At 62.1% G+C, this 27,930-nt stretch overlaps 3 protein-coding genes across 5 annotated transcripts; 1 reads left to right on the forward strand and 2 right to left on the reverse strand.

Annotated features, from left to right (window-relative positions):
• Rita1 (RBPJ interacting and tubulin associated 1) lies at positions 1-6,717 on the reverse strand. Of its 2 annotated transcripts, none has more exons than XM_047560594.1 (4): positions 5,886-6,717; positions 5,596-5,729; positions 4,892-5,263; positions 1-1,023 (listed from the first exon to the last, which is right to left on the reverse strand). In XM_047560594.1, exons 3-4 carry the CDS (start codon positions 5,197-5,199, stop codon positions 528-530), a joined length of 804 nt encoding a protein of 267 aa, XP_047416550.1. In that variant the 5' UTR covers positions 5,200-5,263; positions 5,596-5,729; positions 5,886-6,717; the 3' UTR covers positions 1-527. The 2 variants fall into 2 exon arrangements, with proteins under 2 accessions (XP_047416550.1, XP_047416549.1); XM_047560593.1 differs by having other exon boundaries at positions 5,596-5,737.
• Positions 6,366-23,173, forward strand: Ddx54 (DEAD-box helicase 54). Of its 2 annotated transcripts, none has more exons than XM_047560590.1 (20): positions 6,366-6,586; positions 8,043-8,172; positions 9,926-9,996; positions 10,474-10,662; positions 10,745-10,794; positions 12,307-12,348; positions 12,453-12,548; positions 12,924-13,045; positions 13,131-13,192; positions 13,293-13,424; positions 14,236-14,446; positions 16,443-16,577; positions 16,859-17,086; positions 17,168-17,241; positions 17,840-18,052; positions 19,103-19,245; positions 19,329-19,442; positions 19,885-19,989; positions 20,256-20,344; positions 21,678-23,173. In XM_047560590.1, exons 1-20 carry the CDS (start codon positions 6,413-6,415, stop codon positions 21,908-21,910), a joined length of 2,613 nt encoding a protein of 870 aa, XP_047416546.1. In that variant the 5' UTR covers positions 6,366-6,412; the 3' UTR covers positions 21,911-23,173. The 2 variants fall into 2 exon arrangements, with proteins under 2 accessions (XP_047416546.1, XP_047416545.1); XM_047560589.1 differs by having other exon boundaries at positions 20,256-20,368; positions 21,678-23,172.
• Cfap73 (cilia and flagella associated protein 73) lies at positions 20,134-27,930 on the reverse strand. The gene is made up of 8 exons (XM_047560591.1): positions 27,801-27,930; positions 26,307-26,412; positions 25,494-25,598; positions 25,035-25,235; positions 24,299-24,520; positions 23,951-24,109; positions 22,711-22,799; positions 20,134-22,234 (listed from the first exon to the last, which is right to left on the reverse strand). The coding sequence occupies exons 1-7, from the start codon at positions 27,854-27,856 to the stop codon at positions 22,716-22,718; spliced, it is 933 nt and encodes a 310-aa protein (XP_047416547.1). The 5' UTR covers positions 27,857-27,930; the 3' UTR covers positions 20,134-22,234; positions 22,711-22,715.

Consider the following 27,930-nt stretch of genomic DNA (forward strand, 5'->3'; position numbering starts at 1 on the left):
TGTCATAATTAACTTTTATTTAAATCAAGTCAGGTCTAACAACGGCCTTTACCTAAGAGGGGAAGAAGCAAGTGCCGCGCAAGGCCTTGACGAGTCACTGACAGAAATAAATACACGAACGTTTAAATAAAAACGTCCACCCACGAAGTACCCAGATGCCCTTGGGTGCCCCCAGTCACACACAGCCCTGGAAAACAGCTCTGTGGCCTCCAGACTCCATAGAGACTGAATCCTCAGCAGAAGGCTCAGCCTGAGGGGGAAGGAACCTCCCAGCAGGCAATCTGCTCTTGGCGGGAAGGCGGGGGAGGTGGCAGGGCCTGGGTTGGCACTGATTCAAGTGGTTAAGACACGGCCAGAGGGATATCTCAAGGGTGGTGCCCGTGCCCATCAGGGGAAAAGGCAGAGAACAACAGATCGTCAGGGTGAAGGGGGCTTCTCCAATGCCTGCAGATGCCCAGGTAAGGCTGGTCTCCCAGGGGACCCCCACCAGGGCCTGCGAACCCCTGGGCAGCTCTGGCGAAGGAACCTCACTTCCAAGGCGGCTTTGGTTTCTGGGTGGCCCCACTTTGGCGGGGCGTGGTTGGCACGGAAGCACTGACTGAGCGGGCCCTGGGAGTCACCAGGGGGCTCCGGAAGGTCACCCCGGACGTGGAGGGCCTGGGGGCCGGAGGTCCATTTGTGCGGGCTGGGCAGCCAGTGCTGGGGGTGTTCAGGTGGGTGAGGGACTGGGAGCGCCCCCGCCTGGGAGGGGCAGGGGTCCCTGCGCCACCCGCGGGCAGCTCACAGGCGTCCGCAGCTGCCTGGGACCCCGACTTGGTGGGGCCGGCGGGATGAATGGCTCGCAGCGGGGTCTCCCTGGGGCGGGGGGAGGGGTCGCCCCTGGGGGTGGCCGGCGGCGTCCAGAAGAGGGCCCGGAGCTTGGCGGCATCCCCCTTGGCCATCCCAGCGGCCTCCCAGCTGGTGCCCTGGGGTCGGGAGCCGAACAGCGACTCGTCACAGTAGGACGGGGAGCGGCTGACGAGTCTGGAAGGGAAGAGCAAGGCAGTGAGCTGCGACCCCGGCCACCCAGCGGCCTCCACGGCGCGGCCCTCAGTTCCCGGGTCCCCGCCTCCCAGCTCGGTGCCTGCAGGGAGGCCCGGGTCCTCGCCCAGTCCGTGGCCCCTGCAAAGCGGCCTGTCTCCCCGCATCCCGCCCTCAGGGGCGCCGCAACCCACAACTGGCCAATTTGCATATTCCATCCTTCCAGCTGAACTGATTGGTTCAGGAGCAGTCACATGACCCAAGTCTATCCAATGAAAGTCTGCCTTTGGATTTTTGCAGAAACTTGAAGTTGCTCTCCTGCCACCTGGCCTTTGTCCTTGCTAGGCTGACAGAATATCAGGCCAGCTCACCCCCTCTAGGGACTGACGGGGAAGCAGGACTCAAGAGGAGGTCCAGTCCCCACGATAGGGTGAGCCCTGTCACCTGGACCCCAAATGCCCTTTTTCTGCTGAAGCAAGTTTGGATAAGTTTTCTATCATCTGCCACTGAGAGTTCCAATTACAGGGGGGCTGGTTTCAGGAGGCCCCACAAAGACCAAACTCTGGGGGTGCTCAAGTCTCTTGGGGAAAATGAGGGAGACTTTGCATGCAACCCACACACATCCTCCTGGATACTTGAAATCACCTCCGGATCGCTGGCAAATGCTTACGAGCCCGCATACAAGGTGACAACTACGGAAATGGCTGTTATACTGTATTGTTCAGGTACTCACGGGGAAAAAAAAAAGTTTGTACGCTATTCAACGCAGGTCGAATTATTTTCCCCAAATAGTTCTGATCCAGAGATGTGGAAGGTAAGAGTGCAGAGGGCCAACTGTGAAGCAACCATAGTTTTTATCCCATTTAAAAAAAATATTTTTAGTTGTAGATGGACATGATATCTTTGTTTTCTTTCTTTCTTTCTTTTTCTGTGGTGCTGAGGATAGAACCCAGGGCCTCACACGTGCTAGGCAGGTGCTCTACCCCGAGTTCTTATCCTCGGCCTTCTCTCCCCCACGACGTTTCTTCCTTTGTCCCAGAGGTCTTGGTGGCTGCCCTCTGCAGTCCTTTGGTCTGTTGTATTTGAAACTGCCCTGCTGGTGGGGTCCACTCAGGCCCGGCTCCTATTACAAGCCAGCCGGTCTGGAATGTTCACTGAGGCCGACTCTCTTGCAGGCCCAGGGCTCAGCACAGCACGTGCATCACTGGGTAATTTCTCACAAAGTGCCACATGAGATATCAAAATCAATCTCATTTTGTAGATAAGGAAACTGAGGCACAGGTAGGTGGATCAGGGATGTCCCCCAGAGGCTATGTGTTGAAGGCTGGTCCCCACTGCAGCAATGGCCAGAGGTGGGGCCTCTGGGAAGTGACTAGACGGCAGGGCTCTGACCTCATCTGTGGACGAGCCCACTGGTGGGCTAATCATGTGAACGGCAGGATTGGGAGCTGGTGGAAACTAGGAGGAGGGGCTGGGGTCGTGGCTCAGTGGCAGTGCGCATGCCTGGCATGTGTGAGGCACTGGGTTCAATCCTCAGCACTGCATAATGAATAAAAAAAAAGTTATTATGTTAAAAAAAAAAGAAAGAAAGAAAGAAACTGTAGGAGGTGGCAAAGCACTGACCTGGTTTCAAGGAGGGAAATGTACGCACACACCTAACTTAAACACCAATACTCAGGTCTGAAAAGCCATGTCCAAAGAAGCATCCTACCAATAAAGCCGTCTTACTCAGCTGTGGGCTGGGCACTGCCTGTGGGTAGTGTAGTCACGGGAAGGTCATATCACGTCCCTGGCTACTCCCTCCCTCTCTCTACTCGCTGGCCACCATTCCCTTCCACCTGGAAGTTGGGCCTACCCACAGGCTCACAAACAGTGCGGCCAGCCAACTGCCATCTGAAGACCTCTGAAACTGCGAGCCAAAACAAACCTTCCTTCAGTTTTCTCAGGCATTTTGTCATAGCAACGAAAAACTAACCCAGGAGGGTAAGGCCCCACCCGATCGCTACAGAGACAAGATTCAAATCAAGGCTGGCTCAAGGATCCAAGCAATCAACTGCTAAATCACACCTAAGTGCTTTCTAGACCTCTAATCTTTAATCAGATTCATTTGGCAATTATTTTTATACCTATTAGGTGCCAGGCCCTGGGTATCTGGCCAGAACTGACCAGGCTTCCCATCCCCAAACTGCAGGTCTTTGAGAAGTCTACCTTGTGCTTCTTGGTTTAGCTGCTGGAACCACGTGTCTGCTGCCTGCATCTGTACAGCGCCAGGGCTCTGGCTCAATGACTTCCCTACCTCCTACACACTCCTTAACTTGTCAGCATCCAGAAAATCCCATTCTCCACATGAGCATGGAGTCAACTGTCTCCTCCCTTGTCATAGATACCATGCTTCTGTTAATACAGCCTACAGGTACATAGGTATTCCAGCAATGTCATGGGTGCCAGTGTTGTTAATCTCAACCTGACCCTGCCTTGAAGTCTAGAAATGTCACTCTCAGCCTGACATAACTGGATCTTGCTTTGATCTTTGTTGATTTTAGCCTCTTTTAATAGGTATCGTTTCCGTTCTCATGTCTCTTATCTGATGTATGCCCGCCACCCCGGCTTAGAACAGACCCTAAAATTGAATTGGCCATTGTACTAGTCAGCTTTTTCATTGCTGTGACTAAAAGATCTGACCAGAACAATTTTAGGAGAGGAGAAGAATCTATGTGGGGGCTCATGGTTTCAGAGGTCTCAATCCATAGATGGCCAGCTAAATTCCCCAGGGCTGGAGCTGAGGCAGAACATCCTGGCAGAAGAGTGTGGCGGAGGGGAGCAGCTCATATGGTGATCAGGAAGCAGAGAGAGACCCCACTTGCCAGACACAAAATGTATACCCCAAGGCCACGTCCCCAGGGACCCGCCTCCTCCGGCCGCACCCCACCCTTCAATCACCACTCAGTTAATCCCATGGGGGATTGATTCGCGGATTAGATTAAGGCTTTGATAATCCCATCACTTCTCCTCTGAACCTTCCTGTATTATCTCATATGAGCTTTTGGGGGACACCTCAGATCCAATCCACAACCAGGTGTTGTGGACCAAATTGTGAGATTTTGATGACAGGTCCCTGATCCAACAGGACTTAAGAAGGTCCTGAAGAAGAGCCACTAGGATTGTGTGCGTGCCCAGGCTGCGAGAAGAGTGACGTGGCCCTCCGTGAGCCAGGCAGAGAGGCCTCAGGGGAAATGAGACCTCCAGCACCTGACAGGGACCTCCAGCCTGCAGCACTATGACCAAGTAAGTTGGCGTGGCTAAAATCACTGGCTCAGGCTATTTTGCTATGCAGCCTGGCTAACGTACTGGTTTTCTGTGTCCTTGTCCAGAACCCTGATGATCACAGCTGGGGACCCCCCTCCAGGCTGCTATTAATGTGAAATAATCCAAATAAGCTAATTTTAATTAACTAAATAATAATCATTAGCATCAGCGTCTATTTTTCTAACCTGTTCATGAAAGGGCAGCAAGACCCACTGGCAGCGCGTACTTACCCTCTCACAGATAGATCTCTTCAATGACCTACAACCTTCTCTGTGGTCTCGGGCAAGTCATCTGACCTCTGTGGGCCTCAAGTGTGCCATCCACGTCCTCTGGACATGGGGGTCCCAACTTCACAGTCACAGACATTACCATGGACTGAGAGCTTCCTCAGTGTTAGGTTACAGCACCAAGTACCGTGCACCCTTCTCATTTCATCCTACCAGGTAGTGCAGCTCAGAGAGGTCAAGGTCATAGCCCAAGGTCACACAGCAGGCCAACAGCAAGGCTGTAACAGGAACACAGGTGGCAACCCTGAGATCAGGAGCGCATCTCCCCACCCTGGTACCTGTATTTGTTCTTCTTCTTTGGTGTCAGGGTCGGGGTGCTGCCTCTAGAGGGGGTGGTCTCGCAACTCCCCTTGGACAGCGAGGCCTGCGATGGCGATGTCCCGGTGCCCACTCCTCTGGTTCGGTCAGGTTTCTGCACCCAGGGTGGGTCAAAGTCTGGTGCAGGGGGCTTGGTGCCCACAGGGCTGCCAAACAGAGTCTCATCCACGTAGGACGCCTTGGCCTTGACCCGGTAGCCACCCCGGCAGCGGTGCTGAAGGTGGAGGGTCTGCATCCCACTGATGGCCAGCTCCACGGGGGTCTTCATGCTGCCCGGGGTCCTGGGTGACAGCAGGTTCGCTCTGCCCGACAGGCCCTGCCTCCCGGGCTCTCTGTGAAAGGGGTCAGGTGGCAGCCCTGAGCCAATAGCAGTGAGGATGACTGGCAGTCCCCCAGGTCCCCTTCCTCATCCCAAGGGCCAAGGGCCTAGTTCTCCCTGGACCAATCCTTCCCAAAGGGGAGCAGCCAACCCCAGGGGCATTCTAGAAATGTGCTCGACTTGGTGATGGGAAAAGGGTACTACCCACAACTATTCAATGAGTAAATATGTGCTCAACGAATGTTGGTAGAATGACTAGGGGTATGAGCGAAGGCCGCGGCTATAAACAACTTACGGTGGAAGGGGAGACAGGGGGTCGGGACAGTCAGGTGATCCCAGGCCTACCTCGTGCAAAGAGCTTTACAAGCATGGTCTCATTTAATCCTCTCAACAGCCCCGGGAAGTAGCTTTGATTATATCCATTTTACAGATCACAAATCAGAGGCTTCAAAAGGTGAAGTCACACATGGAGGTCATGCCTATAGAGCTAAGACAGGGGAAGCATAATGTGAACCTGATACGAGTTCAGAGCTGGTGCTCGGAACCGCTCCGCTCTCGGGGTTCGCACGCTCCCCACAAGCCGGGACGCCCAAGTCGGAGCCCGAGGCCCCTGCCTCCTTGGGTTAGTTTCCTACCTGAGCATCTTGGCTTGCGGACGTCGGGTACAACCTTCAGGACCCCCTTCCCGCGCCTCCTTCGCGCCAGGTCTGGACCCCTCGGCGCGGGGACGGGGGTGCACGGGCACCCGCAGCGCGCACCGCATCCAAGCGCCCAATCTGCAGCCTGGAATGCCCGGGGCTCGGGACCCAGGGTAGCTCGGGTCGCCCCGACACCACGCGCCCTGCGACTCGCTGGGGCAGCAGGGTCCCTAGCGACGCGTGCTCGGCGCGCGCATCCCGCCAACAGCAACCAGCGAGCAGCTGGGCCGACGCGGCGCGGACCACAGGCGCCCGCGGGGAGTACCCAGTTCCTGCCGCCGCCGCGTCCCCCTGGGCCACGCGGCGGGTCGCGCGCGCAGCCGGGGGCGTGCGCACGGGCCCCGGGGCGGCCGGAGCGCCGGGCGCGCCGCAGAAGCCGCGTGCACGCGGCGCCCCCCCCCGCCCCCGCAGTTGGTACGTCCCGCAGGCTCCGCCCACTTCCGGGTTTGGAGCGCCCGGCCCGCATGGCGGCCGGCAAGCGCCCGGCGGCCGGACCTCGGTCGCCAGCTGCCATGGCCCAGTGGAGGAAGAAGAAGGGGCTCCGGAAGCGCCGGGGCGCGGCCTCCCAGGCCCGCGACAGCGACTCGGAGGACGGCGACTTTGAGATTCAGGCGGAGGATGACGCCCGGGCGGGGAAGGTAGGAGCGTGGGGCTGGGACCGCGGGGCGGCTACGGGCAGCGCCGCACGGCCGAGTCCCCGCGGTGGCGCGGGCAGGGAGTCCGCCGCCCGGGACGGGACTCGGGGCCGCCCGCCGGAGCGCGGGCTCGGCGGCCTCAGCCAGGACCCGCGCCACAGCGGCGCCCGGGCCTTCGGGCCTTCCGCCGGCCCTGGCTCGCGCGCTCCTCATTGGCCTCCTCGGCCCAGGGGGCGGATCCCCGTTCCCAGCCGTCCAATGAAAAGTGCGGGTGCGGAAGGTCTCACAAAGTTTGGGGCAGTCTTGGGAAATTAAATTAAGGGGATGCCAGACCCCGTATCTTGAGACAGCGACGCCCTCAGGCCCCTGGGAACCTAAAACCAAGTTAAACTCATATGTGTCGACGATTGACATGTGTCAGTCTCCTTGCTAAGAGCTTTACAAGCCTCACTACCAACTATGGCCAACTACTGCCATCCCCGGTTTCCCGAGGAAGAAACCGAGGCCTAGAGGGGTTAAGAAACTTGACCAGGATCTCACAGCTAGAGTGAGACAGCCGGGATTCTAACCCAGGGTGGTCTGGTTCTAAAGCCAGTGGCATTCCACTAACCAGTGCCAAATGTATGCAAATGAGGTGTGGACACCCAGCGGCCAGAAGAGCTGCAGCCCATTGCTCTCCTCAGTCCAGTGCCCAGCAGTGCCTGGCACAGAGTAGGCCCTGGGTATGGCGATGAATAAATGGGCATTTATAAGAAGAGAAAAGACTACACCCCGGGCAGGGTTGGGATGAGAGCTCATTCCATTTCCCCAGCCTGGCCAGCACCTGGCACTAAGTAGGTGCTCCAGTCAATTCGAAGAAACTGCTAACGCCAACGAAGGTGCAGGTAGCAAAGGTAGTGAGTGCCAACGGAGGAGTCTGAATATGCCGTGTATACCAAGGGTTTTGCCATGGCACTACCCTGTGTTCAAATCTGGCCCAGGCCAGCACCCACTGTGGGACACAGGAGAAGTTGCTTACCCTCTCTGTGCCTCACATGTGTAGAAGGCAGGTGATTATATGTGCTTCAGAAATTACTGAAAAGATGAAATGGCGCTGTGTCCATGCATCCTACTCATGCAGGCAGTGTTGTGCCGGGCTCTTTATTTTCACTCACCTTTCCATGGCAAACTGCCCCTGTTAAGGGCCATGTGATGAATCTTAGGCTTTGTAGGACTCTTTATGTTAATGCAGTTCTTTAAGACGTGAAAAACATTCTTAGCTCACAAGACAGGGGCAGAGTTGGAACTGAGCCCCAGGCAGAGTGTCCACAGAACCCCCTGGCACCCATGCTTTGTCCTGGCTGTCTGAGGATGAGCCGTTAGTGGAGAAATTAAGTGACCTAGCAGGAGAGACCGGGCAGCGGGCAGCCCCCTCCCTGCCTCCAGTGCTCTGATTGCTTGGTCTGCTCTCTTCTTCCAGCTGGGACCTGGCAGACCCCTGCCCACCTTTCCCACCTCAGAGTGCACCTCAGACGTGGAACCAGACACCCGGGAGATGGTGCGAGCCCAGAACAAGAAGAAGAAGAAGTCTGGAGGTTTCCAGTCCATGGGTGGGTGAGCAGCAGCAGGTCATCGTGGCCTCCGCCACGAGCTGCGGTTCTGCTCGTGGCCCAGCACTGGGCCAGGGGTGGGGTAGGCGGGCACAGCAGACCTGGGGATCAAGGCCTCCAGGGCCTCGTGGGGACAGCAGGTCTGAAGCAAGGAGAAAGCAAGCAGAACAGGCCTTAGCCACGGCGACGCAGGTGCAGGCAGGGCAGAGACAGCAGAGGCTCTACTGTGTGACAGCGTGACGAGGCGGGAGGTGGGTCGGAACACCTGCTGACAGAAATAAAGCCGGAGCCTCCCGCCCTGAAACCTAGAGCTGCCGAGCAAGAACGTGTTCATGGTCTGTCCCGGCACGGTGGCCCCCACCTGTGATCCCAGCAGCTCTGGAGGCTGAGGCGGGAGGATCGCAGATTCAAAGCCAGCCTCTGCAACTTAGTGAGGCCCTGTCTCAGAGTGGGGATGTGGCTCAGTGGCTAAGTGTCTCTGGGTTCAATCCCTGATATAGAAGAGGAAAAAAATTATTTATATATATACACACACGCATATCTATATAAACCTATACCTTAAGGAAGGTTGACTTTCCCAGTGCCATCTGAACATCATTTAATTTGATTTTTTTGGAAATAGATATGTGTATGCTAAAAAGCACTATAAAATAAATGCTCCGTCAGGAATATATTTGCAAGCCATGGAACAAAGGGTTTTCAGCCCTAATGTCCAAAGAACTTTTACAAACCAATAAAAAGGACGTCCCAGTGGAGCAGCAGGCGAGGAGAACGGAAGTCAGGTCACAAAAGCAGCCTGGACCGCCAGGCCTTCAGCAGGTCGCCTCAGCCAGTCAGCGGAGCAGAATCCGTCCAGGCTGTCGGCCCTCCTGAATCACAGAGATGAAAGTCGGAAGGAGAAGCAGCTGGAGCCGAGTCTCGGACCTCCAGGGCTCCGGCTCCAGACCTCCACCTGCGCTGCCCTGTCCTGGGCCCTGTCCCTTAGCATCTGTTTTTTTAATTAGAATTTTGAACATAAGAAAAAAACAGTATAGCGCGTGTCACAGGTCTGTCACCCGGCTTCATGTGACTTCAGCACCCACCTCCTCGGCACCCCGGGTGACTCGGAAGTGAGTCGCACGTCCTCTCATTGCGCCCTGATCACTTCACACAGCAGCATACGGCGACCCTTGTTGGCCGTGGCATGAAGAGTGGGCTCGGGCTGGGCTGTGGCCCGTGTGAGGCCCTGGGTTCCATCCTCAGCACCGCATAGAAATAAGTAAAGTAAAGGTCCATCGACAACTAAAAAAAAAGAGTGGGCTCACACCAGCCTCCGCAGAAGCTTTATCCACTGTGATTGGCAGACTCTCCTCCCCCTCCCCCGCCCTTCCCCCTCCCCCTCCCCCTCCCCCTCCCCCTCCCCCTCTCCCTCTCCTTCTCCCTCTCCTTCCTGCTGTCTCTCTGCTACTGAGGATTGAACCTGGGACCTGCAGTGCTTCACCACGGAGCCACATCCCCAGCCCTTCCGTTTTTATTTCAAGGATGGGTCTCGCTGAGCTGCGGTCCTCCTGCCTCAGTCTCCCGAGCAGCTGGGACTGCCGGCGTGCACCCCGCACCTGGCCAGACCCATCTGTGATCTCAATAGTCCTTGAGGTCGTCTCTCCTGAAGTCTTTTTCTGGGTGTCCTCCATTGGTCAAGCAGCCATTTGTCCTGTAACCTGTCCCGAGCGCTCATGGCACCTGCCGGCCCTGACCACTCCCCTGTCTCTCCTAGGCTTCAGCTACCCGGTGTTCAGAGGCATCATGAAGAAGGGTTACAAGGTGCCCACGCCCATCCAGAGGAAGGTACGGGGCCGGGCGGGTCGGCCTTCGCCCCCTCTGGCCTTGTGACGGCCGCCCCTGTCCCCGGGTCACAGTGCTTCCTCTTCTCCAGCTCAGCCAGCTCGCAGGTGGGGAGCCGCCCGGCAGAGTGGAGACTTGACCCTGGGTCTCTGCCGGGCAAGCCCCCAGGACTCCTGCTGCTCACCCTGCTGGGCGGCCCACAGGCACCTGCTGTCACCGGGTGGTGATCCTTGTCCTCAGACCTGAGCTCCCTGGGGACCTTCAGTTCCCGAGGAGGAGGTCTAGACGGGAGCTAGAGTCCAGCTCACCCCGCAGCTCAGGAATTGGGCGCCATCCGTTCCTCCTGGAGGCAGGCAAATGGGTGTTGGCGGAAATGCCACCCGGGCCTGTGACACCAGCGCCCGTTGCCGAGAGCCCCTAGTTGGCCCACCGCGCCGTGTTGGGTCGGGAACTGACCGCCCGCCCTTGCCTGTCCTGCAGACCATCCCAGTGATCCTGGACGGCAAGGACGTGGTGGCCATGGCCCGGACGGGCAGCGGCAAGACGGCCTGCTTCCTGCTTCCCATGTTCGAGCGGCTCAAGACACGCAGCGCCCAGAGCGGGGCTCGCGCCCTGGTCCTCTCGCCCACCCGGGAGCTGGCCCTGCAGACCATGAAGTTCACGAAGGAGGTGCTGCCGCGGGCTGCGGCCGGGGCCGGGCCGGGCGGCTGGCGGCACCCCAGGCAGTTCTTCTTTCCTTTCCTCCCCACAGCTGGGCAAGTTCACTGGCCTCAAGACTGCCCTGGTCCTGGGCGGGGACAAGTAAGGACCCCCTCACCCCGTGCCCCGGTCACCCCCACCGTGGTCACCAGCACGCTCATGTCCCTGTGCTCAGGGACACTGGACTGACTGAGCCCCTGTTGCTCATTCCAACAGTGGTTTCTCTGCACGTTCAAACTCACGGGGCAAGTGCGCGGCGGGTGCTGAGAGTGGCCCCGCAGCTCAGGCGCCTCCCGAGATTCCCAAAAGGGGGCTCCGGCTCCCAGGGGCAGTGAGCCTGGGCGGCATGGGTGCTGGCCTGTGGGTTGATTAAAAGTAGCACGTGTGACGAAGGCTTGTGAGCTGTGGCTTGTTGCCAGGAGTGTTGTTCCTCCAGAGCCCCCCAGGTAGCAGGGCCCCCCAGGTAGCAGAGCCCCCGGGTAGCAGGACCCCCAGGTAGCAGGGCCCCCCAGGTAGCAGGACCCCCAGGTAGCAGGGCCCCCCAGGTAGCAGGACCCCCAGGTAGCAAGGACCCCAGGTAGCAGGGCCCCCAGGTAGCAGGGCCCCCCAGGTAGCAAGGACCCCAGGTAGCAGAGCCCCCAGGTAGCAGGGCCCCCAGGTAGCAGAGCCCCCAGGTAGCAGAGCCCCCAGGTAGCAGGACCCCCAGGTAGCAAGGACCCCAGGTAGCAGGGCCCACACATGAGCAGGTGGGGGACGCGCCCTGGGACGGTTCTGTAGCAGCTGGTCAGAACCTGCCCCTGCCTCAGCATGTCTGGTTTCTCCTTGAGGGGCAGCCCTGTGTCCTGCTCTCATGAGGCCACTGTGAACAGTCATGTTCAGAATTGAGGTTTCCTTCCCAGTGGTTTCCCTACACTCATCTAATTTTATTTTATTTTGGTACCAGGTATTGAACCCAGGGACTCTTAACCACTGAGCCACACCCTCTCTGTTTTTTATTTAGAGACAGGGTCTCACTGAGTTGCTTAGGGCCTCACTAAGTTGCTGAGGCTGGCTTTGAACTCGCGATCCTCCTGCCTCAGCCTCCTGAGCTGCTGGGATTTCGGCCCGTACCACCGCGGCCCGTGTAATTTTTTCCTCTGGTTTGTGACTGTGAGAAGGCCCCGCCTTCCTAAGCTGTCCCTGTCCCAGGATCCCGGCTCCTTCAGATGTCCCATGAACACTTCAGAGGGGGACTGAAGTTGGGGGTGTGCGCCCAAAAGGTTTAAGGACAGGCACGTTGGGACGCGCCGGCTCTGGTTGAACTGGCAGTTCCAGGATTCGTGCCAGGCAGTGCTGTGGGTTAGAAGCAGCTCCGTGGCCATTTCGGGAGGGCAGTGGGACCAAGGTGGACTCTGCGGTGGAGCCTGTACTTTAGGGAGCTGTCCCTGCAGTGATTCTTGGTACATTGTGACTTGTGGCGTTGGTGCGGGCAGTGCCTCCGCCTGGCGCTCAGCAGTCGCCTTTCCTCAGTTGCAAGTCTAGGCTCTTCCTGGGCACGGGCTGTGGGACTCACTGGGCACTGGGTTCCGGGAAGGGACAGAGACGCTGATGTCAGACTGACCCTCCTCTCCCCAGAATGGAAGACCAGTTTGCAGCCCTGCATGAGAGTCCTGACATGTGAGTTGGTAGCGCAGGGGTGATGCTCTGGGCTCCTTCCCAGGTGGCCGGGCTGGCGGGTGGCAGGGGCTGACCGGGTGACCTCGCTCGTGCACCCCGTCCAGAATCATCGCCACCCCCGGGCGGTTGGTGCACGTGGCTGTGGAGATGGGCCTGAAGCTGCAGAGCGTGGAGTACGTGGTCTTCGACGAAGCAGACAGGTGAGGCCGCGGGCGCCCCACGCCCGGGAAGCAGCAGTGGGCTGGGACTCCAGCCAGGAAGGTGGGACCCGACCCCCGCCTCAGCGCTGCAGGCCTGGTCAGAGCCCGGGAGGCTCCGGCCTCGACCTTGGGAGGGATGACGCGGGGCGGAAGGTGGAACCTGTGGAGTACTGACCACACCCCGCGCCTGGCGCAGTACAAGGGCACGGTTGAAGATGTCAAGGTCCTTGCTGGGCTGGGTTGTGCTTTAAAAGGCGAGCTGAGTTCAATGCAGGCAGACGTCAGTGCCGGTGGGGAGCGTGGCCTTGCGGGTGGCGGGCTGGGCTGGGCGTCCCCGGCGAAGGCCTCCTAACCGCCTGCCCCCCACCCTCCCAGGCTCTTTGAAATGGGGTTTGCCGAGCAGCTGCAAGAGATCATCGGCCGCCTCCCCGGGGGCCACCAGACGGTGCTGTTCTCCGCCACGCTGCCTAAACTGCTGGTGGAGTTTGCCCGGGCAGGTGAGTGGGCAGGGGCGGCTCTGGACCCAGGCCCGTTTGCCCTGTCCCTGGGTGATCCCCTCTGGCCTCCCTGTGCCCACTGCAGGCCTCACGGAGCCCGTGCTCATCCGGCTGGACGTGGACGCCAAGCTGAACGAGCAGCTCAAGGTGAGGCCTCAGCGGGCCCCTTCCTCGGGCCAGTGACCAGGTGGGCCCTGTAGGCCGGTGGCCAGGCCCTGAGAGCCCACCACGTGCTCCTCCCCTGCAGACCTCCTTCCTCCTGGTGCGCGAGGACGCCAAGGCCGCTGTGCTGCTGCACCTGCTGCGCAACGTCGTGCGGCCCCAGGACCAGACAGTGGTGTTCGTGGCCACAAAGCACCACGCCGAATACCTCACGGAGGTGAGCCGCCCCGGAAGATAGGTGGGCAGCACCAGCCGGGACCAGCGCCATCTTCCTTCTGAGCCTGGCCCTGCGCTTCTGAGCGTGGCCACCAGAGGGCGCCCCGGAGCGGAGCGCGGGGTTGGCGAGGGCGGGGCTGCGCTGCTCTTTGCCGGGCACTGTGTCCCCCAGGCCCTCCTTCGTCCATTTCCCCTTCATCCCGGCGGATTTGAACGTGCCATCCTGTCATTTTTCAGTCAGGTTTCCGCGCGCAGCGTGTTTGACCTCTTAAAGTGGAGGCGCGAAACCCACACAGTAGGCTGTGTAAGGTGCCCTTGGCGTGTGCAAGCAGCTCGCGATGGCTGGTCTCTAATGTGTGTACCTGCGTGACACTCAGCAGGGGGACCCAGAAGCCCAGGAGGCCGTGGACCCTGTCCGGTCACTAATTCCTGCCCTCAGCCACACCTGGATCTCTGGTCTGAGGACACGGGTCAGAGCCCTTCCTGTGCAGCTGGGGTCACCAGTGCATGAGACCAAAATAGTAATTTTTAGAGAACAACTATGGGTCACGTGCCTCCTGCGGCCTGGGCTCTGTTCTCCCTGCCGAGGCTGGTCCTGAGTGAGTGCCGGTGGCCTGGGGAGGGAGGCCTCGATGCTCAGACAGCCTGCAGGGAGCCAGCCGGGCGGCGACGAGCACCCCCTGTACCCTGGTGCAGATTCCAGGCTGTGGTCACTGACCGAGTGGCTTCTCGCCGGGGCACCAGACTGCAGGCCCCTGCCTGGCCCTCCCTCCCAGAGTCTGCTTCACCTCCCTCCTGCCCTTGCTCCACAGCTGCTGACGGCCCAGCGGGTCAGCTGCACCCACATCTACAGCGCCCTGGACCAGACAGCCCGCAAGATCAACCTGGCCAAGTTCACACACGGCAAGTGCTTGGCCCTCATCGTGACCGACCTGGCTGCCCGGGGCCTGGACATCCCGCTGCTGGACAATGTCATCAACTACAGCTTCCCTGCCAAGGGCAAGCTCTTCCTGCATCGCGTGGGTGAGGAACCTGGGCCTCAAGCCCGCTGGCAGCCGGGAGCGGAGGGCTGGGCTCCTGCCACTACAGACGGGGAAGCCGAGGTCCTGAGAGGGCCTTGGGGACTCGGGCAGCAGGTCCTGATGGGCTACTGTCTTTCTGGTTGCCCCAGCCCTGTGCTTTGTCTTTCTGTCGCCGTGGTCCTCGATAGCATGGCCTTTCGGTCTCCTCCGTGTCCCCTCCCTGAGACTCTGCCTCCTTAGCTGCACCGGGCCATCTCCACCTTCCTTCCTACGCGGTCCCTCCCGCCGTGTTGGGTCAGGATCCCCGCGGCCTCCCCTCTGCCCCCGGCCAGCCCGCTCCGTTGACATGTTCCCCAGGCCAGGGAGGGAACCCGGGGCCTCCCCTGCCCCTGAGCTGCACCCCAGCCCCATTTGACTTTTTTGTACAAAAGTGTGCAGTGTGTGGGTGCGCGTGGGCGCCCGCAAGCCACCGCAGCCTGGGGGCCGCAATGGAAGCCTGTCCCCCACTTGGGCTGGGCCCACAGCCAGGTGCTGGCAGGGCTCTGAGGACGCAGGGAGGGCCCTCCTGGCCTCTGGCCCTGCTTCTGACGGCTGCTGGCCTCCTGTGGCGCGTCCCTCGCCTGGACCTCCAGCACAGCCGCCCTCTGGCGCGCCTGTCCCCGGTTCTTCGTCTTCCTGGCAGCCCCCTGGGATGGAGGGCCGCCCCCTAGCATGGCCTTGTTAAGCACCACGGTAGCAGTGACTGTCACGATTGGGGCACTGGCCGTTGGGACCACAGCAGGGTTTGGGGACACCGTTTGTCCCTGATGTCCTCAATGGGGAGGGTGAAAGTCCAGCAGAGCCCTAGGCGCTCCGTCCTGGGGCCACGCAGCCCTCGTCGGCCTCACCTCCTTTCACAGGTGGGGAGACCAAGGCCAGGGAGGGAACTAGCCGGGCAGGTGGCAGGCTGGTGGCAAGTCGGGTGGACCCTGTGGTCTCTCAGACCCGCCCATCGCTGTCCTCTCGCTCCCTGGTGACACAGCTGTCACTGTGTCCTTTGCTGCCGCCCCTGGAATATCTAACACTTCACCATCTGGCCACTCCCAGGCCTGGCCCAGGGGCACCGAGAGCTCCTCCTCGCCGTGCGGCCACCGCCCCCTCCACAGTCGCTCCCTGCACAGAAGCCATCGAACGCCTGCTTCTTGGCGCCCTCTTCCCGCCCTGCAGCCTCTGCCCTGCTCTGCTTCTCTGACCTCCTGAATGTGGGGGCAGGTGGGGAGAAGCCCTGGCACGGGTGGCTGGGGCGGGGTCTGCTGCCTGCTGTCCCCAGTTGCCATCGCTCTGGGGAGGACCTCCTGGAGGGGTCCCCACCCTGCCCTGGGGACTTGCTCACGCACCGCGACCAACACACAGCACAGCGAGTGGAACTCAAGTGCAGGGCCCCGTTTCCTGAGATAAAGGAACAGCCAGACGGCGCTTAGGGACCAGCGGATGCTGGCTGCAGGCCTGGCTGGCGCTCTGTCTGCAGCCTTTGTGTTTATTCATTCAGTTAGTGCGTGACCACCTGTCGCGGGTGCCCCGGTCACGGTGTCCCAGGAGGTGCCGTTCTCCAGCAGGTGGCTGTCTTCTCTGAAGGGCCGGCGCACCGTGCCTTGTGGGCACCCCTGCTGGGCTGGGGAGCCGCCCTCCAGAGCAGGTGGCACCCAGCAGGCCCGGGCGGCACTGGGCGCGCCCTGTCCTCAGCCGTCTGGTGTCCCACGAGCCGGTCAGCCGTCCACCCTAGGCCCTTGCTCCTCCAGCAGCATCCTGGTGGGACCGCCCCTGCTGGCTGCCCAGACCTGTGTGTGAATCTTTGCACCCTAGTACTTCCTGGGGGAATCTCCGGAAGTGGGGTGCTAAGGCTTTGAGAGCCAGCATCTTGTCCTGCCTTTGCTGACCTCCAGAGCCGTGTTGGCAGGGACGCTGGGAGGCCCAGCTGGCACTGTTGTGCTTCTGCGTAAACTCCATCTCCTCCGCAGGCCGCGTGGCCCGGGCCGGCCGAAGTGGCACAGCCTACTCCTTGGTGGCCCCAGACGAGGTTCCCTACCTGCTGGACCTGCACCTGTTCCTGGGCCGCTCCCTCACCCTGGCGCGACCCCACGAGGAACCCTCAGGTGAGGGGAGGCGGGGCAGCACTGAAGTCACGCGGTCGGCACCTGGTGCTGGCCTTGGGAGGTGGCGGGCCTGAGCCCAGGCAGGAGCCGGTCCTCACAGATACGGGCTGAGCTTGCTGGGACTTAATTTGTAAACCCAGCAGCCACCTCAGGGCTCGCTTTGACCCTCTTTCTGGTACATTCGGGGGTCGCTGTGGCAGCTGCGCTTTACCCTGACAGGGGCCTGGGGGGGGGGGGGCGGGTGGGCCAGCGGGTCGCCCTTCAGTGCGCTGCGGTGGCAGGTGCTGGCACGGACGGCGTGCTGGGCCGGGTGCCGCAGAGCGTGGTGGACGACGAGGACTGCGGCCTGAGGAGCACCCTGGAGGCGTCGCTGGAGCTGCGGAGCCTGGGCCGCGTGGCGGACAATGCCCAGCAGCAGTACGTGCGCTCGCGGCCAGCGCCCTCGCCCGAGTCCATCAAGAGGGCCAAGGAGCTGGACGTGGCGGGGCTGGGCCTGCACCCCCTCTTCAGTGAGTCCCGCCCAGGGTGGGGCGGCGGGCGGCAGGCAGGCCCTGCGGGACCTCCTGGTCCTCATGTCCCGCCCCTGCCAGGCTCGCGCTTTGAGGAGGGGGAGCTGCGGCGGCTGAGGCTGGTGGACGGCATCCGGAGCTACCGCGCACGCTCGGTGAGCAAGGGGCGGGGCCGCGCGGTCCGCCAGGGCCCAGCCGGACCCTGCAGCGGTGACCGTCCAAGCTTGGTGTGCCCTAGTCTGCAGCCCTGGCTCGTTGGCTCCCAGAGACGCCCTCAGCCTGGACCCTGCTGGGCCACCGCAGGCCCCATGAGGCAGCTGCTTCCCCACGTGTAGAGGTGGACTGAGGCTCATAGCAGGAGCGGCTGTGCCCATGACCGCTAGGGGCCTGGACAGCTGGCTGTCCCCAACCTGCCTGCCCTCCTGCCCCACTGAGCACCCCACCCTGTGCATGTGGAATGGGGTGCACAAAAGCGGGGAAGATAGTGGGCGGCCTGTCCCCAGCAGCACAGTGGAACTGCAGAGGATCTGTGGGGAGCTCCGGCTTGGGGTCCGGATGGGCTGGGGTTAGAAGCTAAGTTCTGGCTTTCCCAGCTGCGTGACCTGGGGCAAGTGACTCACCTTCTCTGGGCCTCCTTTCTCATTGTGAAGTGCTGTTAACCAGAGCGCCTACCTAGTGACAGTGGGAGGAATGTCCACAGAGGGCTCACCCAACTTGTGAGAGTGGGCAGCAGGCTTGGTGTCCCCTCCACAGACCATCTTTGAGATCAATGCCTCCAGCCGGGACCTGAGCAGCCAGGTGATGCGTGCCAAGCGGCAAAAGGACCGCAAAGCCATCGCCAGCTTCCAGCAGGGACGGAAGGAGCAACAGGAGCGGCAGAAAACTCTGGCCGGCCCCTCCCCGCGCTGCCCAGCACCTCAGGAGGAGCAGCCTGGGAAGGAAGAGGACGAGGGAGAGAATGTGGAGGTACAGGCGTCAGCGGGGCCCCTGGAGCTGGGATTGGGCTGGCGGGTGGTCCAGCAGCATCGGGCTGCCCGCAGGGAGAGCAGAGGTGCACTTCCGCCTGCAGAACGGGGCCCTGCACGTCACCGTCCCCCTCTAAAGCCCGGGGCACAGACCCTCGGGGCTGGGAATCAAACACATCAGACCTGGCGTGTGGCCTGGGGTCTCCACGCCCACAGGATGGACACGGACGAGGGGGAAGGGCCCTGCTGCCCAGTTCAGGAAAGTTCCTTTCTAGAACGTGAAGGCCCTGCCCTGGGCCTGCCTGCTCATGTGGTGGAGGGTCCGGAGGTGCCGCTGGCGTGTCATCGTCAATTCCAGCCTGAGGTCCAGGCGGGGGAAGGGGCGGAGGAGGGACGTGGCCAGCAGCCAGATGACACGAACAGTGTCAGGCAGTGACCCTCTGAAAGGCAGCTGGAGGACCATGAAGTGTTCTGCCCTGGCGGGAGGTGCCCGGCCTGTGACAGCACCTGTGTATCTCTGGTCTCATTTGGCAGAGGGCTTGGTAGCCACGGGTGCGGCTGGGAACTCCCAGGAGTCCTTGTGTGGAAGCGCCCAGGCCAGAGACGGCGAGCCTGGCCTTGGTCACTTGGCTTGGGGCAGCAGGGCCTGGAATGAGGGTCTCAGAGCTGCACCTGCTCCTCATCCCTCGGCCTCTGCTGGCCCGGGCAGGGGTTGTGCTGTGTGCAGAAAGGGAAGTGGGAGACCTGGGCACCCGGCTGACAAATGGGAAAGCCCGCTGGGCACCGCGACTCTGCCTGTGATCCCAGCAAGGTGGAGGATTACAAGTTCAAAGCAGCCTCAACAATTTAATGGGGTCCAATCAACTTAAGGAGACCCTGCCTCAAAATAAAAAGGGCTGGGTGTGTGGCTCAGTGGTAAAGCCCCCGGGTTCAATCTCAGTACCAAAAACATGAGAAAGCCAGACTCGTAAAGGCCCCTGAAGCTCTGGACCTCGGCTCTGGCTGACGCGGGGGTGGACTCTGCTTGTGATGCTGAACCTCCTGCCTGCAGGATGTCTTCACAGAGGTCACGGGCCAGAAGCGGCAGCGGCCACCACCTCACAGAGGAGCCAAGAGGCGGAGGGAGGAGGCCCAGCAGCGGGACCAGGAGTTCTACGTCCCCTACCGGCCCAAGGACTTCGACAGCGAGCGTGGGTGAGTGGCCAGCGGGTCTTAGGTGGGGCGTGGGATCTCCTGGCCGCGTCACCCCGCCTTACCCCGTAAACCCTCCCTTTCAGCCTGAGCGTCGGTGGGGTCGGCGGAGCCTTCGAGCAGCAGGTGGCTGGGGCGGTCCTGGACCTGATGGGGGACGAAGCGCAGAACCTGACCCGAGGCCAGCAGCAGCTCAAGTGGTGAGTGCGGGGCCCTCCCAGCCGCACAGCCTGTCATCCTGTGAGGTCCAGGTGGTGCCCGCCTCCTTGCCCCGCCCGTCATGGTGCAGGCACCACCGTGATTTCCACGCTGTCCCGGTCGCCTCTTCTAGACAGGCTCACGAGGGCTTTTGCTGTGACTACCTGGGCACAAAGCCAGGCTCTGGTAGATGGGGATTGGGACCTTCCAGGAGGACTCCTGACCCCCACCTCAGTGCTGATGCCTCTGCCCCTAACTCCCTTTTGAGGCCGGGCGGGCGAGGGAGAGGTGAGGCGGGGCGGGGCCGCGGAGCCTTTGAGGCGCGCCTGCTGCGGGCGGGCAGTGCTCTCCCTGATCCTCCCAGGACCCCACCCCGGGCCCAGGTGCGACCCCACAGGGAACCTGGACGTTCCCTCACGGCAGCCCCACCAACTCCTTCTACAGGGACCGGAAGAAGAAACGGTTTGTCGGACAGTCGGGACAGGAAGACAAAAAGAAGATCAAGACCGAGAGCGGCCGCTATATCAGCAGCTCCTACAAGCGGGACCTGTATCCAGAGGGGCGGGGCCGAGCTGGGTCCTCAGGGGCCCTCCGACACGTGGGGCGGGGCCAGGGGCGGGGCCAAGCTGCCCCCTGCCTGGCCCTCTGCTAAGTGGGACCTGTAAATACTGGGGACAGGGGCCCGGGGGGGGGGGGGGGGGGGGCTCAGGGGCGGGGACAGGCGGCTCTGCAGCCCCAGTCTGTCTAAGGGGGGCTTGTGGCCGCTGTGGTGGGGGACGGATGCCACGTGTGGTTTCCTTAACGTGGCTCCTCAGCTACCAGAAGTGGAAACAGAAACAGAAAATTGATGATCGGGACTCAGAGGAGGAAGGGACATTTGACCGGCGAGGCCCAGCACGAAGAGGTGGGAAGCGAGGGCGTGGCCCAGGTGAGACTCCGGGTGGGGAAGGCAAGTGTGCAGGTGGACAGGGCAGGTGCGGTCAAGCTGGGGAAAAGCAGGCACAGCCAGGAGCCCCAAGCTGGTCCAGCCAGGCGGGCACCGCCCAGGCCCTGGAGACCCGCAGCACTACCCGCTCGCAAAGACCCCGCCCACAAGCCCGCTGGTCGTGGTTGCCAAAACCACAGCCCCTGTCAAGTCGTTCAGTGGACTTGACCTGGCCTCCCCCAGGGTCGCTAGCACCCCCTGAAGGCACTGGAGGAGCGGTCCCCTTAGTGCTTGTCCCCAGCCCCCCACCTCAGGGGAAGCACGGATGACCATGTAGCTTTTGGCAGGTGAGCGGCTGATTTCATTAAGCATGTCCATCAGAAGCCTGGGGAGGGCCGGGAGCGGGTGTGCTGCACCCCATGTGGCCTGCACCAGCGCGGGTGCGTGTGGCTGGACCTGGTGGGGTGAGCAGAAGGTTCTCCGGGGACAGGTCAGGACTGATGTTCTGCAGCACTGTAGAGTTCACTTTGCAAAAGCTGGAGGTCACAAGCCGCTCTGGTTCAGGGAGGAGGCGACTGCGGGGTTGGGAGGTCTCCAGGAAGAGTGGGCCTCGCCCCTGCCCTGGGCCCTGTGGGGCTGGGTCTTTGGGCCCGCCTCAGCTGGGATCGGAAGCCACTCTGCCCGCCAGTCTGTGCTTGGTGGGCCTGGGCCACGCCCTGGGACAGACCCCTGGTGCAAGGCCCTGGGTCAGCATGAGGAGCAGAGGCCACTGCCTGCCCTCTGACCCCACTCAGTCCTTGTCATGCTCTGATGGACGCATGTGCAGCCTGGCCCCTCCCAACCCAGCCCTGCCCCCAAACTCCATGGCTTAGCTTGCTGTTAGGGCTGCGCTCCCACTTGCTGTGTGGGGACAGGCTGTGTCTGCGACAGGCCACGTGACCTGCAGGACCAGAGACTGAGGGTGCCCACTCTACAGGCAGGGACTGAACAGGCTGCCCACTGCCGGCCACCCCACCTGGCTGGCCTTGGCCCCTGCTTATCTCCTGCAGCCCTGAGGTGCTGGGCGGGCCGCCTGTCTCCTCCCAGGCTCCAGGCTTCGCTCGCTCCTCTGTGGCTCTGTCCCGTCCCCCTGTGCCTTCCTCTCTGGCTCTTTGACCTTCCCAGTCTTTCCTCCCCCTTCTCTCCTTATGAAGTGCCTACTGCCTACCAGACACTTGGGGCCACAGTGTGGAGCGGCGCTGGGAGCAGGGCAGGGGAGGAGCCTGGGGCCCTGGGGGAGACCCAGAGGCTCAGCCCCGTCCTGTGCTGGCAGGTGCCTCCCAGCCCCGGGCCCCCGGAGCCCCCGCAGGCCGCGTGCGCTCAGAGCTCAAGACCAAGCAGCAGATCCTGAAGCAGAGACGCCGGGCCCAGAAGATGCGCTTCCTGCAGCGCGGGGGCCTCAAGCAGCTCTCTGCGCGCAACCGCCGCCGGGTCCGGGAGCTGCAGCAGGGCGCCTTTGGCCGGGGCGCCCCCTCCAGGAAGGGCAAGATGAGGAAGAGGATGTAAGGACAGGACCCGGCTGGCCCCGAGTCATTTCCCGTGCGCCACTGGGGAGCCGCCTGCCGGAGCCGCGTCCAAGAAGAAGGGCTGCGTGGCGGGGTGGCCCCTGCCTCTGCTGAGAGCCAATCGATAGGGGCCCTGCCGGGCGTGTAGGAGTTCGCCAGCAGAGCCGGGGCCGAGACCTGAGTTGGCAGCGTAGTCACTGCGGCTCCGTGAGTTCTGGTTCAGAGGTCGTGGTCACCTGGGCCTGGGCCCTGGTGCTCAGCTCGGTGGTTTTTCGTGTAATAAACCTTCCTTGAGTTCCTCTGCTAGGCCACGAGTGCAGTCTCCCTGGGAGTGGGAGGGGGAGACCCAGACTCAAATCGCAGCTGAGGTGGCTTTGGGAGTGTGTATGTGTGCCCCCTGGTGCCACCCGGGTCCCCTGAGGGTGCTCTGGCATCTCCAATGAGAAAGTGAGACGCCCAGGGGAGTCGGCTGCCTGTGGTGGGCTCAGGACCGGGAGCTGGGCCACAGGGTCAGCTGCTGCCCTCTGGCATGAGAGGTCAGGGGCCTCCAGCAGCTGGACCCCAGGATGGGTCCCTCCCTGGCAGAGGCCTGCAGGGGGCACAGGTCTCCCGCACGCTGCTGCCAGCAGCCCTCTTGCTGGTCTGCCCTGACCCACACCAGACGGCCCCCAGGACGACCCAGGACAGGGGTGGAGGAGGTGCGCCCCTCTAGGCCCCCGGCATCCCGAGCAGCTCCCGTCTTCCTCAGGGCCGCACAGCCGGCGCCCCTCCCCAGGGCTGGGCTCCCCACTCGCTGCTCACCTGGGTCAGGGCTGGAAGACGGCGGCCGCAGGCTCAGTCTGGCGATGGCTGGCCAGCACGGCCGAGTGGTCTAGGATGAACAGCTTCACCTGGGGGACCCAGGGCAGCCAGGTCACATCCCAGCCTCTGTTGGAGGGGAAGCCCCCACCCACCACCCCTGGGAGGCTGCAAGGCAGGGGTGCGGGCTGGAGGCCCCATTACAGGGAGCAGTGATGCCGCGCGGTTCCCTCCAAAGACTCTTCCCCGACACCCACGCGCCCAGCCATAGCATCTGGCCACATCACTGCCCTGCTCTTCTAACCCTTACGTCAAGGTGTCCTCTGTGTCCAACACCCGTCAAGACCGGACCGAGCAAGCCAGTTAGCATAAAGGTATCATTTATCACTCAGCTTAAGTTTTCATGGGTGCCCTATACATAGGGTTCACTGGGTCGGGTATAGTCATTGGTTTGTGACCTGTCACCCATCTCCATGGGTGACCCTCCTTTATTTTGTTTTAGTTTATTTATATGAACTTAATAAAAGTCCATAGTTCCACTGTCAAAGACATTAGTGACCAACTCACCACCGTCCCTGGGCTGCCCTCGAGTTTCTCACCTAAGTGAGCATCTGAGGAGGGAACTCTCCAGCAAAAATGGAAAAAGAATAAGAAAGTTGCCAGGCGTGGTGGCACGTACTGTGACCCCAGCAACTCTGGAGGCTGAGGCAGGAGGTTCGAAAGTTTGAGGCCTGGGCAACTTAGGCTCTGTCTCGAGTCTTTAAAGGCCTAGGGATGTAGCTCGGGCGGAGCACCCGTCTAGTGTGCGGAGGCCCTGCCTGAGGTCCCAGTACTGCGAACGTGCCGCAGGCCACGAGGCGTATTCTGCCATCTCAGCCTTAAGAGAGAAGCTGGGTGTGCTTGGTCCACAGTGACCTTTGGTGGCCCCACTGTGAAGGGCGTATGGTGCACAGCCTGTCCCCGGGCTCCCTAGAGAGGCTGAGACCCCTCCTGCAAGGAGCAGAGGGTCACTTCCTAGTTTCTTAGCGATGTCACGGAGAGACTGAGCATGAACCTGAGGCATACAGGGTGCACTTGGCTTGCCACACGGGAGTGCCCGAGGCCAGGGCGGGGCCTTCTGCATGGCAGGGCCAGGGTGGAGGAGGCTCCGGGCAGGGCGCCTGGGCCCGGATGGAGCCGAGGGAAGGTGCTGCTGAGGGCCGTGGCACCACTGGAGGAGATGACATCGGGAGGGAGGCCTGACCTGCTCCAGCTGCCCCTCAGTGTCTTCAGGGTGCAGGGCGGGCGGCCGTCGCAGGTACTGGCACACCGTCTGGAACAGGTCCAGCGCTGCCATCCTCGTGCGGCCCAGGAGCAGGGTCTTCTCGGCGGCAGCGTTCTGGGTCTGAATCCACCTGGACTCCTGGAGGGCGCACGGAGCCGCTAGAGGGGCCAGGCACTGCCACGTGGCCCCACAGGCCCGCCCGGGGGCCCTGAGTGCGCTCGTGTCTGACACCCCCCTTGTTAGTGCAGCCCGCCCCTCGGGTAGAGCGCGGACCATCTGTTCCAATTAGCGATGGCGGCACTGGGCGGAGCCTCCCGCAGGCCGTACCCACTGCAGCGTGCGCTCCCGCGCGGCCTCCAGTCGCTCCTGCAGCTGTGACCGCTGCTGGGCCTGCGCGAGCAGCTCGTCCTGCCCGGTGTCCCGCAGCCGCTGCAGCCGCGCCCGCGTCGCCTCCAGCTCCGCCAGCAGCTCGCGCTCCGTGAGCCTCAGTGCCACCTGCGTGTCTGCCAGGCTGTCGAAACGAGCCACCAGCTCTGGAACCTCTTGAAACTGAGACAGGACCGGGAGAGGGAGCCACTTGGCCCTGCTGTCCCTGCCCTACCGACCGCACCTGGGCCACACCTGGTTCACCGACGCTCCTCTGGCGCCTCGATTTGCTCAACTGTGAAATGGGGGAATCGAAGCTCTCTGGCCCCAGGGTCAGAGACCCGAGTTCTGCTCCTCCCTCCCGCCTCCACCACCGCCTAGCTAAACTCCTCCCTAGATTAACATTAAGTCATGGGTTCATTCAGTTAGTGATGTCTATCGATTATCTGGACCCTCCCCCTCACTGTGTGACATGGAGCGAGTGAGCTTTCTGAAATCTCTCCTTCCTCATCTGTAAAATGGGTTGACACCAACAGAACCCACTTCACCGACTGGGGATGATTCAAGAACAGCCGTGCTGCCGGCATACAGTGAGCGCTCAGTAAGTGATGGTTCTTGCATGCAGCCAGCGCTCCATTAGTGCTCCATCCAGCCTGGGGGCCCTGTCGCTGCACGGAGGCTGTGCTCCCCAGCTCACCTCGGGCAGCCGTTCCAGCGCTCGCTCCAGCAGGCGCGCGCAGGGCTCCAGCTTCTGCAGCCGGCGCTGCAGCCGCGTGCGCTGCAGCTGCAGCTCCTGGAGCTGAGCCCGCAGCCGCAGCGCCTCGGCCTCCTGGCGGCCCGCCCGGTGTCGCTCCTCCGCCGCCCTTCGCAGTGCGCGGCTCCGCCGGGCCTCGGCGTCCTGGGGAGCGGGACCAGGAGCTCGCGAGCTGGAGATCCCGGGTCTGCTCCTCGCCCCACACGCACACCGAGTTGCCAAGCGTGCAGAGGCCCCGCCCGCGGGCCAAACTCTGCGGGAATCTGATTTGGGCCGCCCCTCCTTTCAGGCTGTCGCTTTGCGTTGCTCAGCCCAGTCGCTTACCTATGTGGACCCTCTGGCCCCACTGGGTTGTGCGGTGTGGGTCCCTGGGACCTGCCCGCCCCAGCCGTCTCCCCCTACCTGCAGGAACTTATCAAAGCGGACAAAGGACCCCTGTAGCTTCTGCTCCTTCTGTGCCAGCTCTTCCCAGCGCTGCTTCAGGGCTGCCATCCTGGTGTGGAACTCCTGGGGGGTGAGGGTGGGTGTCTCTGTGGCTGGGAGTTCGTCATCCAGTGCTTTCAGGTTCACACTTAATCCCTGGGATCCATTGTCCCTGATCTTGCCACTGCTCCCTACTCAGATCCGTCCATGGCTCCCACCATCCCAGGAAGAAGCCCAAACGCGCTCCGTAGCCGGGAAGCCCTGTCCCTGCCCTTCCAGCCTCGACTCACCTCGCCCTCTCCCCTCCTCCAGCTGTCTTGCAGCCACTCGGTCACCTCGTTTTGTCCCCTCTGCCTGTTTCTTTCCTGAAGCCATCTCCCCTGGCTGGATGAGCCAGCTTGTCCTTCTGCAACCCCCAAGGCACGCTTCCTCCAGGAAGTCCTCCTTGACCACCCCCACGTGGAAACCGGGCCTTCCTCTGGGTTCCCACGGCCTCTGCCCAGTGTCCCCCGCATAAAGCCCACCACTGGGACGCTTGTCTCTTGCTCTCTAAACTGTGAGCCCCATGAGGACAGGGACTAGATGACACCCCCGGATCCCAGGGCCATGCCAGCACCCACACCAGCAACTGCTGTCACTTGATCCTCCTCTTGACAGAGGAGGATGCCCGGCTCAGGGTGGCCACATGGCTGTCTCAGATCTCACACCTAAGAGAGGGCCTGCATCGCTTCCTGTCTCCGCTCACAGCCATTGTGCGTCTGAGGTCCCGGGAAGTCCGCCGCGGAGGCTCACCTTCCTCCGGGCCTGCAGATCCCGATCTGCATCCGCCAGCTCTCGCCTCTTCTCCAGGAGGCGCAGCCCGGGTGGGAAGTGGGCCCCGTTCTTCTCCGGTGTCTTCCTAGCGGGCTCAAGAGGGAGGTGCAGGTGAAGGAGGTAGAAGTTGGGGCTCCCCAGCTCCGCCCTGTGAGCTGCCGGCACGTTGACCCCAGCACCCACTCGGCCCTGCGCCAGGTGCTGCGGGGCCCCCGCAAAGCAGACAGGAAAGCCCTGCCCCCCAGGAGCTGGATCTGCGGGGGCCAGAGGAAATCAAGCTCGCAAATCAAATAATAAGGGGCCGGGACCGGGGCTCAGGGGTGGAGCCCTTGCCTGGCATGTGTGAGGCACTGGGTTCGACTCTCAGCACCGCATAAAAATAAAGAAAATAAAGGCGCATCGACAACTTAAAAAATATTTTTAAAAACACATATAATATTAGGACATGGCAGGTCCCAGGACGGAAACCTGCGCGGACTAGGAAGACTTCACCAGGGACTCAGAAAATCTCGGTGCAGAGGTAACACTGGAACAGAGACCTGGGGGAAGAGAAGAGGGAGCAGAGGCCAGGACAGCCGAGGCCTCGACCCTCAGGGAGGAGCAGCGGCCACGTGAGGCTGAGAGGAGAACAGGAGGAGGCCACCGCAGGAATCGAGAGCAAAAAGGAGCCGAGGGTCAGAGCGTAGCTGGTCTGGGCAGGGAGGACGCTGGCCTTGTCCCTGAGTGAGTGGGAGCCAGGGGAGGTTCTGGAGCAGAGGAGAAGCCCCTCTGGCTGGTGCGAGAAGCAAAGGCAAACCCGAGGGAGCCAGCAGCAGGAGCCCAGGGACGCACGCGGCTGCCGGATCCAGCCCGGGCACGGGGTTTGGGTCAGGCAGGGCTGAGGTGCAGGTGGGGTCCATCCCGGACTCAGGTCGAGAGCAGGGCTAATGGGGGCGGAGGCTGAGAGAGGAGGCAGGGTGGCCTCGAGGTCGAGGGGTGGTGCTGAGGGAAGGCCGAGGGGCCGGCAGGTGGCGTGGGGGACTCCGCGGCTCCGGGGGCCCAGCTGAGAGAAGCCCCCTGCTGGGCCTGGTCAGGGAGCCGCCCAGGGGCCGCCAGGCTCCAGGCGGCCAGCAGACCCAGGGGAAGGGGTGGACCAGGGTCTCACGTGGCGAGTCGGCCAGCTGTGATGGGGACACCCCACCCACCGCTTCTGCAGAGGCCTGGGACCGAGGCCAGCTCAGCGGGCGCAGGGGACTCCTCCCCTCGCCCGGAAGCGCAGGTCCCCGGGTGGGGGCAGCCGAGGGAGGCTTCCTCTCCTCCTCGGCCTAGTCCCAGAGCCTGTCCCCTCGGCCCAGCTCGCCCTGACCAGCCCGCCGGGCCTGGCGGAAGTCGCGGTTCCTCTGAGAGCCGCAGCTGCTTCTTTCCCCAGGGGCTGGGGGAGCGGGGGCCCTGCCCACGGCTGCCTTCCTTCCCCCGCCTCTGCGGCCCACTCACTGAGGCAGTTTCTCCTGCAAGACCTGCCGGAAATAGTCCTCCCAGGGCACTGCCATTGTCCCTGCGCTGGCCCGGTGGCCTTTCCACGGCTGGAGTCTCGCAGGAGCCTCTGAGGCCCTTGGGGGCTCTA

This window comes from Sciurus carolinensis, chromosome 8 (genome assembly GCF_902686445.1).
Source record: "Sciurus carolinensis chromosome 8, mSciCar1.2, whole genome shotgun sequence".
Lineage (NCBI taxonomy): Eukaryota > Metazoa > Chordata > Mammalia > Rodentia > Sciuridae > Sciurus > Sciurus carolinensis.